Source organism: Natator depressus, chromosome 20, assembly GCF_965152275.1.
Source record: "Natator depressus isolate rNatDep1 chromosome 20, rNatDep2.hap1, whole genome shotgun sequence".
In the NCBI taxonomy this organism is placed as follows: Eukaryota; Metazoa; Chordata; order Testudines; family Cheloniidae; genus Natator; species Natator depressus.
Window position 1 is genome coordinate 2,215,993 of NC_134253.1, and position 15,592 is coordinate 2,231,584.

The window sequence follows — 15,592 nt, forward strand, 5'->3', positions numbered from 1 at the left end:
TTGAGGGGGCCATTTCGGGATCTGGGGCAAAAATTGGGGACTGGTCCTGCTTTGAGCAGGGGTTTGGACTAGATGACCTCCTGAGGTCCTTTCCAAACCTGATATTCTATGATTTGAGTTCCTTTGGTTTAAAAAAAAATCCTCTCTAAAATGGGAATGATCAGAAGGGGGTAACTCAGATTTTCTCTGACCTTTTTGTTAAAAAAAAAAGAAAGAAAGAAAGAAAGAAAAAAAGCAGTTTGCACTGGCTTTAAGTAACATTTGATCATTAAAAAAGGGAGGAAAAATGTTAATTCTATTGGTCTTTTCCCCTTTGTGTTCACATTCTGCAAATGATCACTTTTAATTGTTCTCTGCAGCAAATTCTCTTAGTTTCTGAACGTACCAACTGCCAATTACAGCCTGAATTCTAAACAGCCAAACTTGTGTTTTTTGAGGCTGTCCTCATTTTGTTTTTTAAACAACCAATGTAATTGACAAAAAGCCATTTGGATGTATAAAATGTTCATTATCTCTGCAGGGCATCAAGAAGCAAAATAGAAGGCAGATTTTGCTTTTATTCGAGCGTGATCTTTGGACTGGCTGTTGCCAGGCTGCTCAGTGGCACGTTGTGTGCTAGTTTTCAGTCTCATTGCCCAAAGAAGCATCTTCTTTCATTGACAAAATGAAGCTGAATGCTTCAGTTAAACACTTCTCCCACTCCAGACTTCAGGTACCTACTGCCACCCCATTTATACCAGCATCGGTTTTCAATAGAGAAGTCCCCTGTTGAAATGGGGCATGGCAGCAAAGACTCAGGTGGATTAAATGAATTGTATGTACAACTGCTATCATATCTCACCACTTGAGGTTTCAAATTAATTAGCAGCGGCCTGTGGGCACTTGTCCTTCTGGACCAGTGAAGTTTGTATCAGGTCTTGCCTTGTCAGATGCTCCAGGAGAATTGACAGCTGCTTTTCTCTCCCATCTTACACCACTTCAAGTGTTACAAGTCTGACTTTTAAGAACTAATGCCATTTGAAAAACAGACTCCCATGTAACTGCTGCAGAACTGTGATGGCAGAGAGCTGAAGGCAGAGGCTCGGATGAAAACACACTGTATTCGCTTTGTTTGTTGGGAATCGTTGCTTGTTAGTTGGATGCAATGTACTGCAAACTGCCAACCCTTCATTGCATTGACCACTGTATAATAGCTACAGCTTAAAACCAGTTTTTGCTTTCCAATAGAAAGTTGTTTCTTGGTGCCTGGAAAGTAGCTCTTTAGTGGGCAATAAAAATTTAGTTCCAAAGCGGGGATCAAATCAAAGTTTTAGCTTGTTCCACTATTTCAAAGTCAGTGCTGCAAGCTGGCATTTATAAATCAAGGCTGGGTAAGTAATTCATCCACTATCAGAGGTTGGTGGGCCCTTTTACTAAAGAGGTTGTGTCTGGGAAGAGATTCCAGCCCTGCATTTCCAGAGACTTGCTGATAGACCCCTGCTTTCTCTTTCAGCAAAGTACCTTAAAGATGGATATAGAAGACTGCAATGGACGCTCCTACATATCTGGTATGTCACTTGTTTTGCTGTTGTCCGATATTTTGGATGTCTATATTTCAAAAGGCCATTTTCTGATGCTCAGCAGTTACCTGTATGGGAGTCTAATGGTGGTGTGTTGCTTTGCTCCACAGCTCTACTGTAAGGCACATAATTTATGGTGGTGATATGGATTGTTTTCAGATTATCTAGCTTATCTTGTTAATACTAATATCTGAAAAGTATTAACACAAGTTGTTGGCATTCCCCTTCTCAGCAACAGATACGTCCACTGTCAATAAGGACAGTTTTAGAAACTGAGTTAGAATTTAGTTTGCCAGGATAAATTATAAATTGATTATACCAGATTTTAAACACTTGGTTACTCGTGTGTGATGGTCCAGTCTGTTCAGGGTGCAAATCCAGGCCAGTGAGAGGCTGTCTCACCACTTGCTATGCAACTCTGGGTGCCTTACAAGGCCTTGATACTGTAGTTCTCAGCCTGCTGGAGATTAACGTCCAGCTCACAGTCAGCAGGAAGCATGCAGATCACATCCTGAGTGTCTGTGCTTAGACAGCCATGGTTCAACAGCCTGAATATAGCCCCATTCTGGCTTCCACCAGCCTGGGTTACAACCACTGAGATGACCCCAACGCACCCCCCTTCCCGAGTTTCCCCAAAACCGTATGCCTTGACGTGTCCAGCCCTCTCCTGGCCAGCTCAGGGAAATAATAAGGTTGATTTGCTCTTGTGAAGAGTCCCATCCCACCAGCTCATCACTTTCACTGGAGTTGATACTCACTTCCAGTTCAACACAGCACTCGCTTGGTCTATAGTAAAAATAAACCATTTTATTAACAAAAGAGCATGAATTAAGTGAGTTCAAGGGAATAAAGGTAAAAAGGATTCCAAGTAACACACAACAAATCATGCTTCCAATGGCTAAGACTTCATTTACCAAGCTACTGTCTGGGTTCAAGGTAAAATCCTTACCATGTGCTCCCAGCAAGATAACTCAAAATGGCTGATCATATCAAGGCCAAGACCTTGTCACAGAAGAGCAACAGGCTAGCTTCCCTTGTCTCCCCAAGTGAAAGATCTTCGGGGCTCTCTTCCCCTCTCTCTAGTCCAGTTCCCACAGACCTTCAACCCAAGGGGGTGGGGGTTGCTGAGCCTAGGGACTAGTACACAGCTGCCTCCCCTACCTCCCCATCTTGGGGGGAGCTGTTTCCTCTCTCCTTCAGCCACACGTTTTAAAAGATACTATTAGTGAGTCTTCATAATTCCTCCTAGAGCGTTAGTACAGACATTTCCCAAGGACATTAATCTCCAGCATGTTCCAGACATTCATAAATGATCTGTTGTTGTATTCAGTCAGTTGATTCAGTTGCATATGATTTGATGTTTAGACCCCGCGTCTCTATAGCTCAAATAAAATTTCTCTTCCCTGCTGGGGTGTAACCATACTGTCTCCCCCTCCCTCTCCATGATCATGGTGATCATTAGTACCTCGGGTCCTCCAGACCACAGGTCAGATCTCGGCCCTCGCTGCAAACAGAAGGAAAAGTGTCTTTCCAGTGACATCTCGCTTTATCTGCAATACTAGATAGTCAAAGGTGTTTGGTTCCCCGCTTATGTTTATAGGATGGATATTTTAGTCTCTCCTGTTAGACTCCATTCTTCTGCACACGAATACACAATGGTAAACTTGCAATCACATGTGATGTTTAAGACCCCCATGGCGTCTCTGAAATATCTGTCCTGCCAGACAGCGTGCTATTGTTTGTTAGAGAGTGTTAAGATTAAATCTGGAGCCATGAAATATTGCGAGGTGTGTGCGAGGGGTGAGTTCACCTCTTTGTTGTTGATTGATTTGTTACGATCTGTTGGCAACATGAAGGCCCTTTTGGGTTTGGGTGGAGAGAGTGGGTCAGAATGATAGTGTCAGGCCATCAGTGACTTGTGAACACCTCGAGATATGGGCTCAGGAGTGCCAGTGGGTTTCAGAGACTAGAGGGTTGCTGCTGGAAACCTGGTGCCTAGTCTTTGTAGGTGAGAAGTGAATGCTAGCTTGGTGGGGCCCTGCAGTTCTCTAGTGGATGTGCGTCCATATCATCTTTCAGTTTGAAATTCAGTCTCTGCTCAAGGAAAGCCTTGGATAAGGATAAGGTTTGGGGTAGATTTATCAATTATAAAACCAGAATGGAGCACTGAAGGCGTCTGTCTGAGCTCTTGCATAGCACGGGCCATAGAGCTTCCCTGAATTCAGATTGTGGATGAAGGTGATAAGCAGATGGAGCTGCATGGGCAGTGACCAAAAGACCTGGACTCCCAGGGGTGAAGGTGGGAAGTGAAGTGCATTAATAGAGCTCTGGGGCAGAGCCAGGGCTGTTAAACAGGGGTACTGCCACCGGCCAGGATTGGGATGCACTGACGGAGCTGGGCAAGGAAACTTGAACAGCGTCTGTTTGCATCAGAGTCCTGCCCTCCCTGACTGACAGAACCCAACGAGCCTGAGTCGGTCGTTGGTTTTTTGTTTTGTTTTTAAGAAAAGAAGCTTCCTCTGATCCCTGGAGGATGAGCGCTGGTGGCTGGATTGTTGGTTTCTGTCAGTGCTTTGCTGACTGGGTCTGGGTCACCGTAAAGCCCTCGGTTCTGGCCGCCAGGATGCCCCGTTGTTAAGTCACAAAACGCTTCCGTGAGGAGAGGCCAGCGGCTCGTATGGAACGAGGGTGGGCGCTGGCTGGAAGTGGCTGCTTTGCTAGGTTAGTTCAGTTTCCCACTTGGCAGAGCTGCGTCTCCCTGCTTTGCAGCAGCCGAGTTTGACCATGCCTGAGTGCACTCTGCTCCAAGGTTTGCATTGTCTTGCGAGCTGTTGCTTTCCTTTTCTTTGGGAATTTTCTGGTGAGCCTGGCCCCTCCCCGCCGCCTTTGCAGCAGGTTGCTGTTTGCCCCTGAACTCCATGGAGATGCTGTAGTTCCGTAAGAATGCTTGAAATGAAAAGAGAGCAGCTCCGTTGATGTAATTTGAATCCTGCTTGAGCTTCGGATGCGGGAACTCCGAATTGCAAGCAGCTGCTGGCAGCTTGTCAAGGAATAAAGTAGCGAAGGGACTGATCAAGGAGGGGAGAAGAATTGGAGTCACACAATCAAATTCTCCTCTTCCCTGTGGGGTAGGAAAGCTGTCCAGGTCGGTGTTCGCTTTTTGTCAAGGATGCCCTACACATACTTGCCCTGTAGCCACCTGGTGCAAGAGGGAAGTGTGACCAGAAGGAATTCAGAAGCTGCTTATCATCCCAGGCTGCGAAGGGATGTGGGCAAGGGACTAAACACACTGGCATACCTAGCAGGAAACCTTTCGCCAGGAAAATGGGAACTAATGATCCAGGGGATCGGGCTCCACCTTCCATTCTTACTGATGCTTTGAGACCACATTGGTAGGGGGCGAAAGTCAGGCCCAGTGGAGTTGCACCTGCTTACACCACATCTAAATTTGGCCCAGAGTGCAAGCCCGCAACATAGTGAGTGGCGCGTGGAGCGGTGGCTTCATCAGAAAGTGTCTTTTAAAGTGAGTTTAGTGCCAATGAGAAGTGCCTGATGGATCGTGCTGGAGACTGAAGTCCTCTAACCCCAAAACGAGTATATCGTGCTCAGCTACAGCATAGACCAAGCCCTGCCCTGAAGGCCCCCCTTTGGGGAGTGGGGGAATTTACTCTCCATGGCCCATTCGATCTTTGACCTCACAGTTTAGACAGTCTGCAAGGGGGATCCGTGTGATGTTCTCAGCGTTTACCTCTCTGCTAGGAACCAGACCACGAGCCACCCAATCATTTGATTCGGGTCTTGACTAGCCAAGGGTCAGGAATGACTAGAGTTGGTTCAAAAAGAAAAAAACAAAACTAAAACTTGTGCCAAAACTCTCTTCCACAAAAACCGGCTCTGTAATTAAAGGGAAACTTTCACTTGGGAATTTCTGATTTTGTCAGATTTTCAGGCTTTCCTTGGAAAACTGAAAACCTGAAAATGTTTTTTAAGAAAATGGGACCTTTTTGTGGGAAAATTAAAATACAGTTTTTGATCAGCTCTGGTAATGACTCAGTTACTACCAGTCACGGAGGCAGTAAACAACACATATGGCATATGAGTTCCCTGAGGCAACAAATCCTCGGGTTGTGTAGAGAGAGAACACTCTCTCCATGGTTTTTAAAAAGAAAGTAAGAGCCATTCTCTGTGATTAGGACTTTGCTGTCATGTTACCATCAAACACATGTGCTCTCTGACACTGGGACAGTGGGGTCCTTGCTACCTACTGACACTGTCTGTTTGCCTCGCCTTTTGCCTGAGGTGTTTGCCGGAAGCAGAGAAGTGTGTGTGTGTGAGGCTGGGGGCATGGGAGCAAGGACTCCTGGGTTCTGTTCCCAAGTTTGCCGCTGATTGTCGTCTGGGTGAAAGTAGTTGCTTTCGGTCTCTCTTTGCCTCAGTTTCCCCATCTGTGAAATGGGGATAATAGCATACAGCGGCTAAGTGAGGTTTAATTACTTTGGACAACAGGTGCTATAGACGAGCAAATTGTTATTTTGTGTTGTGTGCAAGACTTATGCACACATTTAGTTAGTGAAGTGTTGCCTTACTCTGCCTGAAGTCTTAAAGCTGGAGGAATTATTTGAGTCAAAAACTCTGAAGAGACGATCAGAAGCCATACACTAGTCCCTCCAAAAAGTAGGTCAAAGGAGTGGGACAAAGCTGCAGTTCTTCTGTGTGTGTGTATTGAAAGGAAACCTGCTATTTCCATTGTGAGTTCCTGGGCCGCTTTGATAGGTGCAGGTGACTTAACCAGAGCAGTTTGCAGGTAGAAGGAAAGGGTTAAAGTCCTCTTGGAGGAGGGGGCACTTGGCTGTCTTGGAGCTCCCCAGGACACCGGTCACTTGCCAGGGTCTGGATTGCGTTAAATATTTCCGCACCCATCTTCAATCCATGACTAAGATTTAAAGACACCCTCCCCTCAAAACCCATTACAACAACTGGCAGGGCTACCCCAATGTTCTGTCCTTAACTGAATGCTTGGAGGGTGGCTGCTGCTTGTTAGAGGCCTAGTCATGGGTTACGTGTACTAGGAAAACACTCCCTCCCGCCCCCCACCCGTTGTATTTCACGGTACTTTGCCCAGTTGCGTGGCGTGTCCGTGGATTGCAAGGTCCGTGATGGCAGATCTGTAGCTTCACAGTGTGAGGTGTATTCCCCCCTCTGCAGCATTCAGTCCCTCTTGTCTGGGTTTGGACAATGCTCTGTGCGTGTTGGGTGCCTTGCAGCCATTTCCCATGGAGACGGGGCTCCAGGGTTAGCACCTTTTTCCCTTAACTGGCTTGTTAAAGGGATGGCCCAGCCTTGCCCTCTGACTGGCTGTGCTATTTTCGGACACGTGCGCCGAGCAGCTGGGGGGGCGGCGAGCGTGCCTCTCTGCAAAAGGGGATGCCGCAGCCCTGAATTCCTGCTAACTGTGCCGCTTGACTGTAAAATGACGGCCGTTTCTCTCACTTCCAGGAATCTGCTCTTCCTGGAAGGTGAGTGGCTGAGTTCACCCTACCACTGCCATGCAGACATGCACACACAGCCTGTATTCCAGTGCTGTTTCCAAGGAGTTGGCTGTGAGAACACTCCAGGGTATCTTCAGCAAGGTAGAATAATGTAAGTGAAATGGGAGGGCTGAGGGGATAACTCCGTGCCATTTCTGTGTCTCTCCACGTTTGGTGTCATTGGAGGTGGGGAGGAGAAAGGGGGTGCGGGTTCTTTAACATGCTGTGCAGAAGAAATAGCTTTAGATGGAGATCAAGCGATGTGGGGGGGAGAGGGAAACACTTGACCATTTGAAATGCTACCGCGGGCGTCTGACCAAGGAAGAATGACAAAAAGGCAAATGCTGGCAGGGCTGTGGGAACAGAGCATGGTTCATAATCAGAGGTGCTAAGTGTCTTTAACAGAGATCAAGGTACCCCTGTTCCCCCCTCCCCAAAGTGCCTTTTCAGAGAGGCTTTCCGGCTGTAGAATGTACGCTCCGTGCATCTAGTCCAATCGTAACACCTAACTCATGCTGGCAGGGACTGAGCCGATGCTGGGTCCAGCTCTTAGGGTCCGTTAAATCGCTCTGACTGAACCCTGCTGCATCACTGGGTTTCTTAGTGTTGTGTGTGTTTGTCTAAAATTGTCTCGTTAACCTGTCCTAATTCCGAGCTAATATCCATTATCCGTGGTGTGTGGCTTCTGCTGGTGATGCGTGTTGTCTTAGCATGACTCAAACTTTCCAGCAACATCTTATTGAACCAGTCGATGCATGGGGGAGAGGATCTGGGGGATCTCAAGCACTCCAACCCAGGGGAACAGAAAATCTCTCTTAAAATATTGCTCCAGGGTGGGACTAGAGGGGACAGAAAGCTGCCTGGGGAGTCCCAGCTCAGCGCGGTGGCCGAGTGGTGGTTTGCAGCCCACCACATCACTTCAGAGCATTTATGGTAAATGACTCCCCTTGCCGGCTTGGCCTCCTGATGCAGCATTCCCTCCGCCCCGTCAGACAACGGGGTGAGCTCAACGCTGCGTGTGTCGGGACACGGGTTTATCCAGATGCAGCTATTGGAAACAGTTTTACCATCTGCATTAGAAGTTCACACTACTACAGCCTTCTTCATCCCAAAGCTCCTCGCCAACCCTGTTCATGCCACACCACTGAGACGCAGCCACTTCTGGGGTGCAGAGCAGCGGCCAGCATGCAACAGCGGTGGGGAGGGGACATTCACTCGTGCGGCGCACAAGTGAGCTGCCCCAAAGGTTCTTGCGTGTCTGTTTGCAGCAGGTAGGCTGTTGGCCCATAAGGGTTTGTCCAAACAAGAAGCCGTGCTGTGCATCATTAATCACAGGAGGGTGAAGAGCTGAATCTACCCTGCTGGATTGAATTAACCCTGGCCTCCCAGGGCTGATTTTTTGACAGCCACCTTGTTGTGGGAAATGTCCACCCCCAGTTGGTGGTTGCAAACCAGCGTGCGTCATGTGCTGGCTCACAGTCCCCGTTGGGCTACAGAAAACAGACCTCCACCTGGGGAGAGCTTCAGCCCGTCTGACTGCTGCCCTGTTGTACTGGCAAAGGGGATCCCGTGGGAGCAGTCCCAAACGCCTGCGTAGCCAGGGGGCCAATACACCTGTGATCCACCTTTCCGCTGCAGCCTGATGGTCGTCCTTACACATAGATATGTGGATCCTTTCAAGTTTGCTGGGGTTGTCTGTCCACTAACCACTTCACTGCAAAGTAGAACCCAGTTTGCATGGCACCTGGAATGTACCTAGGTCCGTGGCCACCGTATTCTCCCCACACACACACACCTCTCCCGGTAAGGAAGGGTTTGTCTTGCTGTGAGCAGCACGCTGGTGTTTGTCTTCTGACAACAAAACGAGAGGTGCCTGAAAGCCAGCCGGAGCCTCTTTCCTGGGCTCCGGGGCTTTGGTTATGAGGGAGATCATTTCACTGACTGAAACCGATCTTAAAGCTGGCAGGAGCAGCCACATCTCATCTGTGTTCCCTGCTTCTTATTCCCAAAGGTAGTGGGGATTCCTCTCTGGAGAAGGAGTTCAGCTCGGCGATCGTGGGACCCACGGTGAGCACCCCAAACAGCCAGCACTCCTCCCCGAGCCGCTCCCTGAGTGGTGAGTACAGCGTCCCCCTCGCCAGATGCAGCCGGCTCCTCCGGATTAAGCCTGGGCTCTCTGATAGGCCAACCAGGAAGTTTGGTGCAATGAGTTTCCTTTAGAATTTGACTCTTCAAACTGAAGAGGATAAATTCTGACTTCAGTTCTTGTGTTCATAGCCGCAATGGGGTTACTTACCTGAGCTACGGGCCTCTCTGCCTTGAGATTTAAAGTCACCTGTGTGTAACCCTGCCCTGCTAAATTCCATACTCCCCAAATAAGCTTCATTTGTTTGTTTGGCCCAGAACCAAAACAGTTGCGTGCTCCCGTCTCTGTTAACAGGAGAGGAGTTTGCTCAGGGTGGAGGGAGAATAAACCCCAGGGGCTGCATAGTAACGAAGTGCTCATTGCAATCACAAGGTCCGATGCATGGGAAATGGAACACGGCCACCTCCCTGTTACCCTCTCAAAGGGAGTTGGGGCCGGCGTGGAGTTGGTGGTGATGGGGCTCTCTGCGTTCGCATCCAGCGGAGAGCAGGCACTGTGTGTCTAGAGCCGTGTTGCAGCTGGGAGTGTGTGTTAGCAGGAGCGGGATTGTTCTGGGGCGACGGTAGGGTTCTGAAAGCTGCTGAGCGTGTTGAAACAGACCTCTCCAGCTCGAGACCGACGCATGCGCCCCTCTCCAGACAAGTGGTTAAAAGAGCTTACACTGTCTGAGACCAGACCTCGGCACGAGAACATGACTCTGGACACAGCTCCTGTGCATCTGGAGCCTTGCGTAGGGCTCCCTCCTAGCCTAGCTGGCTGAGCAAGATATCTGGAAGTCCAGGGGCATGCAGTGCCAGGTTGGTGAAGGGATGGGCAAAGCAGTAAGGTTAGGAAGAGCAGCTCTCAAGTGGCACTGACACACGGTGGTAGGGCTGGTGAACATTAAATCTTAACCTCGAGCCTAGGAGACGGAACGAGCCTGCTGCATTCCACTGAAAATCGAAGGCGTATGCCGTCTTAACGCCAGCCATGACCGATGATTTGCAACCTCTGATCACCTGAGATTGCAGGTGTCATCAAGTCGATCCAGTTCCAGCACACTCTGGAAACGTTCTCCCCCTCCTTCGTGGAACTTTAACGTCACAGCCTGGAGTCGCATTGGCGTGGCCCGTTAAAGGCTTGTCTGTGTCAAGCTGCTGCTTTGTTGGACTTCCCCGTGATGTGAGGGTGGCTAGGATGAGTGATGAGCCAGGCTGGGGTGGGAAGGAGCAATGGGGTTTGGACACCCTTCCGATTGAAAGTTTGTAAGGTGAAACATTTCAGCTCTGTCTCTGCATTGCAACTGAAATCTTTCTCCACGGTCCAAAGATGAATTAAGCTGCTTTTTAAAATACATTTCAGAACCCACATCAGTAAAATAGGCAGGTCTGATTTCAGAATTGCCCCCAAAATCCTCCATCTACTCGCCCACCCTTCACTGCAGTGATTGCTGAGAAATGTAATGTCACTTGCATGTCAAAAATGGCATGACCCTAGGACAAGTGGAACTTAGCAAGGCTGATGTAGGCTTCAATTGTAAACATGCTATTTACATCACAGGCTTCCGGGGCAGGGGCCGAGTCTCCCTACCGCTCGTACAGCACTGTTATCCCTTTAATAAAATAGCATTAAAGCAAGAGAACCGAGAACTGATTCCTGGTCTGCTGCAAGCCCTGAGTTCAGTCCTCCCCCAAACTGAAACTGAACGGGTAACATCGTTCGCTCTGATCTCTCCTCTCTCTCCTGTAAGCTCGAAATTTCCTTTCCATAAAAGAGAAATTGCTGCATAGTTCACCCACTTTCACCACGTACTTCCCTTAGCTCCCAGATGCTTGGATCTGGAGGCTGCCCTAAGGGTTCTAGGACAAGTTAGACCCAAGGCAGCAAGGTTGCACAAGGGTGAATTAGCCCTAGTCTGTTCCCTTTTCTCCGCTATTATTTTGCATGTGGCTCTTGTTCTGTAAAAATGGTTAGAAGGCCCCCTCAAAGAATCAGATTTTAGGTCTCAGGCAGGAAAACCCAGAGAGACGCTCAACTTTTCACTTGGGCATAAGCAGAGAGAATCCAACCCATGGACCGACCTAAAGAAAAAGAGAGCTCTCTTCCCCTTTAACAGAGGGATGCTGGTGATGGTATTGCTCCTGATCTGACTTGACTTCACAGCTGGTTCATCCAGCGAGCATTGTGCCCCAGAGGAGTGGGAATATTATATAACCTGCTTTGCCAGCAGAGAATCGTGCTCCAGCGAGACCGGACTCCGCATTGGTTCTGAAAGGAGAATGGCAGAACAATAGTCAGCCTCCCTCTGCCCAGAAAGAAAATAACAGTCCTCGGGGGGGGATAGAAAAAATCAAAGTGCAGCAAACATCCACGTATCCGGGCAGCTCCTGCCAAGGGAGAGGAGCTTTTCACTTCGTGTTTGTGCACAGAGGCGTCCAGTCATGCTGTGTCTCCAGGATGCACCCAGTGGAATGTGGTGTTTTTTGAACTTTGTGCTTTTCCCCCAAGAAAGCGTTTCAGCCTTAGAGTCGATCCCAGCCAACTTCCAGCAGCAGGCTTGACCGGTGGCGTGCCAGGCAATTTGCTATTGCCCAAGTCCGAGCAGAAGCTTTGTTCCTCTCTCCAAGAAATTTTTGGGAAACAGCGTTGTCCGTTAGCTACAGCGGGGACTGGAAAGCCAGAGTCCAGCTCAGCCACTGACCTAAAGCAACCTCAAATGAGCCCCTTCCACTCTTCATTCCTCCATTTCCCACATCTGTGAAAGCAGGCCTTGTATATCACTTGGAGATCCTGAGGTGAAAGGCACCAGAGATGTGCAGAGGGAACGTAGCATTCACCATCCTTCTCCGGACAGTCCAAGCAGCTGCCTTGCTTTCACTTGGGCCACAGAGTGCAGGCGACCGAGCCCTACAACGTGTCCTGTTGTGAGCTACCCACTCACTGGGAAGGCAGTAGGGACCAGTCACTTTCAGACTGCAGTTTGGATTCACTTATCTCCAGCATGTGGGAAGCGAGGTTGCTGAGGAATGTCAGTGCTGAGCCTGTGGTCCCAGGAGGTCACCTAACAGCCATCTCACCTGTCGCACTGAAGGGCAGTGGAAACCTGCAGCATCCCAGCCAATGCACCCTGAAGGAAAGTGCGTGCCCTGCCCCAAATCCAAAAATTGGTTCATTATTAAGGCTCTAATCCCATTGACCGGTTGATAGTCAAATCACTGTCCTCTTTTGTTGAATCACAGCACTAAATCCATGCCGAGCTCTTCAAAGTATGTTGCACACGTTAACTGATCCCCCCAGGCAATAGGTAAGAATTGTCCCTGTTGCACAAGGACATGGCTTGCATTGCTCCATGGGGTGGTGTCCGCATCAAACCTGGGATCAGCCCTCTGGAGTTCATGGTGACTAGTTCCACATCCAGCCCTCACACCCATCTCCAGAAGGCAACACGGGCTCTGTGAGGGAATCCAAACATCAGTTACCCTCCAAGCGGGAGAAAAGCCCCTCTGTTTGTTTGTAATCTGACGTTCAGACCTGTCAATTTCCTGGCATGCTGAGTGGTCAGGAACAGCCACATCTGGTACATTAAATGGAAGAAATAGGACTCTGATATCTGAAAGAAGGCAGTTAAAATTCTGTGTGGCTTAGTGGTGGTCTTCCCTCCCACGGGGGTGACCTGTTCAGTTCCCCGTCTCTCACTGGCCCACCCCAGCCCTTGCAGGAGCGCTAGGAAAACGGCTTGGGGGGAGCTCCATTACAAAGCAGCAGCTCTTGCTGTCTAAACAACAGCATCAGGAATCCCCGGAGGGAATTCCCTCTAGTTCTTGGCTGATGGGGATGGCTTAAAACAGCAGGAAACTTCTAAACTGAGTCATGCACAGACCTTCCTCTCCAGGTGAAACACACTTCACGTGAGGCTAGACACCCAGATGGAGACGCTGTGTCTTGTTAAGGGTGTGACTAGCGTTAATGAGCTGGACTGCTCTCTTCTGTCTCCTCAGGCACTCTGAAAACTACCTGTCCCAGGATGGCCTGAAAGCACCAAAGATCTGGAGAGAAATGCTCAGAAACTGTTCGGGAAGGAGCAGGCTGGGGACAGGGAGACCCAGGCCTTCCTCTGCCCACCAGGCTCCACCTTGCTCTCAACAGAATAAGCAGGGAGCTATCGCTGTCCAGTTGCCTTGTGTCTTCTGAAGGACTGTTTGATCTGTGGCATTCCACAGATCATTAGAATAGCTGGGAATGTAGGTCACAGCCGGCACCGCCGTTCCGATTTCCAGTCTCGGCCTGTGATGCTGGAGAAGCAAAGAAAGGTAGCAACCAGGAGACGCGTGCACAGACGCAGCTTGCAACCGGGGGGGGGCTGGGAAATGCGCTGGAGATCAGGTACACGGTGCGGTGTCAGTTAGAAACCCCCCAAACCGTGCTGTATAGATTACCTTGGCAGCAACAAAGAGCCAGGCAGATCAGTACGGCTAACTGTCCCCATAAACCTCTGTGGCCAGTACTCTCCTCCCCATTCCCTCAGGGTGAGGGGCAGGGGTGTACAGTGTAGCCCCACTTCCAGAAGTGCTCTCATGCAGCAGGATCCCTTTCCATGGCCCCAGCCCTTCTCCCTCTTGGTTCTGAAAGTGTATTTCACTAGCCCCTGGCCAGTCTGGCCAGCCACCATTTGTAGGTCTCTCCCCCATAATGGCCCGCACCATTCATGTGTCTTTCCCCGGCTTACCACAACGCGCCTTTTTTCCAGAGGCTCTGGATTGTTCCAAGACCTTTTTAGTAACCCAGGGCCCTATTGCAGAGCATCTACCATTGTAGCTACCTAGTACCCCCACTGGGTATGTCTGCATCCGTGTTCCCTTTCGTTGTTCATGTTAGTGGCTGCTCACACTCTTGTCAACTTTCAGGGAATTGCCACTTGAATTGCGGAGTTCCCTTGCGTGTGTGACATTGACGCAAAGCACGACATGAGGAGCGAATGTCCCGTGCTGGACACGTGCATTTCAAGGCCTGCTCTGACCGCTTGGCCGTCCTTAGTGGGAAAGTGGAGCGTTTGGCTTCAGGCACTCGGTGCATGGCCTTGCTCCCTTCTCCTACTTTTAACTATGTGATGGATCGCGTGCCATACAAGTTGAAATGGCACACGCCATCCCCTCGTTCTCATGCAGATGTTCTGGGGTGATGTGATTTTGCTGGCTCTGCCCTGCGGCTGCCCAGCAAAGCTCTCGTTCCGCTGCCAGTGCTCAGACGTGGGGTCTTGCCCGGTGACTGCTCTCGGACCCCATAGTCTTCCGCTTCTTCTCGAGTGACCCTTCTCAACCCAGCAGTGGTCTCTCGGTGCCACCTGCCAGCCCTGACTATCGAAAACAGAGAAGTTTCTTGTTCCATTTGGCCACTTTCCTGTTGTGTTTCTACTTGTTGTCTCGTGATTCTTGGCTCCCATGAGCCATCGTTTCTTTAATGTCCTGCGATGGGAGGTTGCTGAGTTTTCCTGTGGAAATTGGAGCAATCCAGGCAGTATCATGGGGAGCGGTGTCCTTATGCACCCTTAACCAGTTGTGTTACTGCCAAGCAAATCATTTAACTTTCTTCCCTGTTTTCTTTGCCATGACACACAGAATGTCAGTGATATTAGTTGTTTTAAACGGCCTATTGAGTATGTTCCATTCACTGTATATTTATGTATTGTCCCTCCCATCCCCCTGCAGCAAACTCTATCAAGGTGGAAATGTACAGTGATGAAGAAGCCAGCAGGCTGCTGTCACAGGACGACCGCCTCATCGAGAAGGAGGACAGCGTGATTGTGGAGGACTCCCTCTCTGAGCCCCTGGGGTACTGTGATGGCACAGGGCAGGAGCCTCACTCTCCTGGCGGCATCCGGCTACCCAACGGCAAGCTGAAATGTGACATCTGCGGGATGGTGTGTATCGGCCCCAACGTGCTGATGGTGCACAAACGGAGCCACACGGGTGAGCGGTCGGCAGAGACGCTAAGGACTGAATGGGCTGTGGGCACTTAACAGTGCTCCCGCATAGAGGGGCTGGGGGAGGGGGGAATGTGTTCCCTGCCGGGCTGTCACTCTGACCCCCCTCACCCAGCATGACATTTCAGGGCAAACATGAAGGTTTTGGTAACCCGCCCTGCAGGGGCAGGTGTCTCACGAGCTGCTTGCGTTTCAGGAGAGAGGCCGTTCCACTGCAACCAGTGCGGAGCCTCCTTCACCCAGAAGGGGAACCTCCTGCGGCACATCAAACTGCACTCTGGCGAGAAGCCCTTCAAATGTCCCTTCTGCAACTACGCCTGCCGCCGGAGAGACGCGCTCACCGGCCACCTCCGCACGCACTCAGGTGGGTAGCTCGGGGGGCAGGACTCCTGGGTTCCAT

At 49.9% G+C, this 15,592-nt stretch overlaps 1 protein-coding gene across 4 annotated transcripts in view; it reads left to right on the forward strand.

Moving 5' to 3' along the window:
- The first annotated feature begins 1,507 nt into the window (after positions 1 to 1,507).
- IKZF4 (IKAROS family zinc finger 4) overlaps positions 1,508 to 15,592 on the forward strand; it is a 30,417-nt gene continuing 16,332 nt past the window's right edge. For 2 of the 4 annotated variants that reach the window (XM_074935189.1, XM_074935190.1), the window contains exons 1-4: positions 1,508 to 1,547; positions 9,099 to 9,203; positions 14,918 to 15,178; positions 15,389 to 15,556. In XM_074935189.1, the coding sequence (XP_074791290.1) occupies positions 1,508 to 1,547; positions 9,099 to 9,203; positions 14,918 to 15,178; positions 15,389 to 15,556 (574 nt within the window). Of the gene's footprint in view, positions 1,548 to 7,006; positions 7,200 to 9,098; positions 9,204 to 14,917; positions 15,179 to 15,388; positions 15,557 to 15,592 lie in introns of those variants that run through there. The other 2 variants (XM_074935191.1, XM_074935192.1) reach the window with 2 other exon arrangements.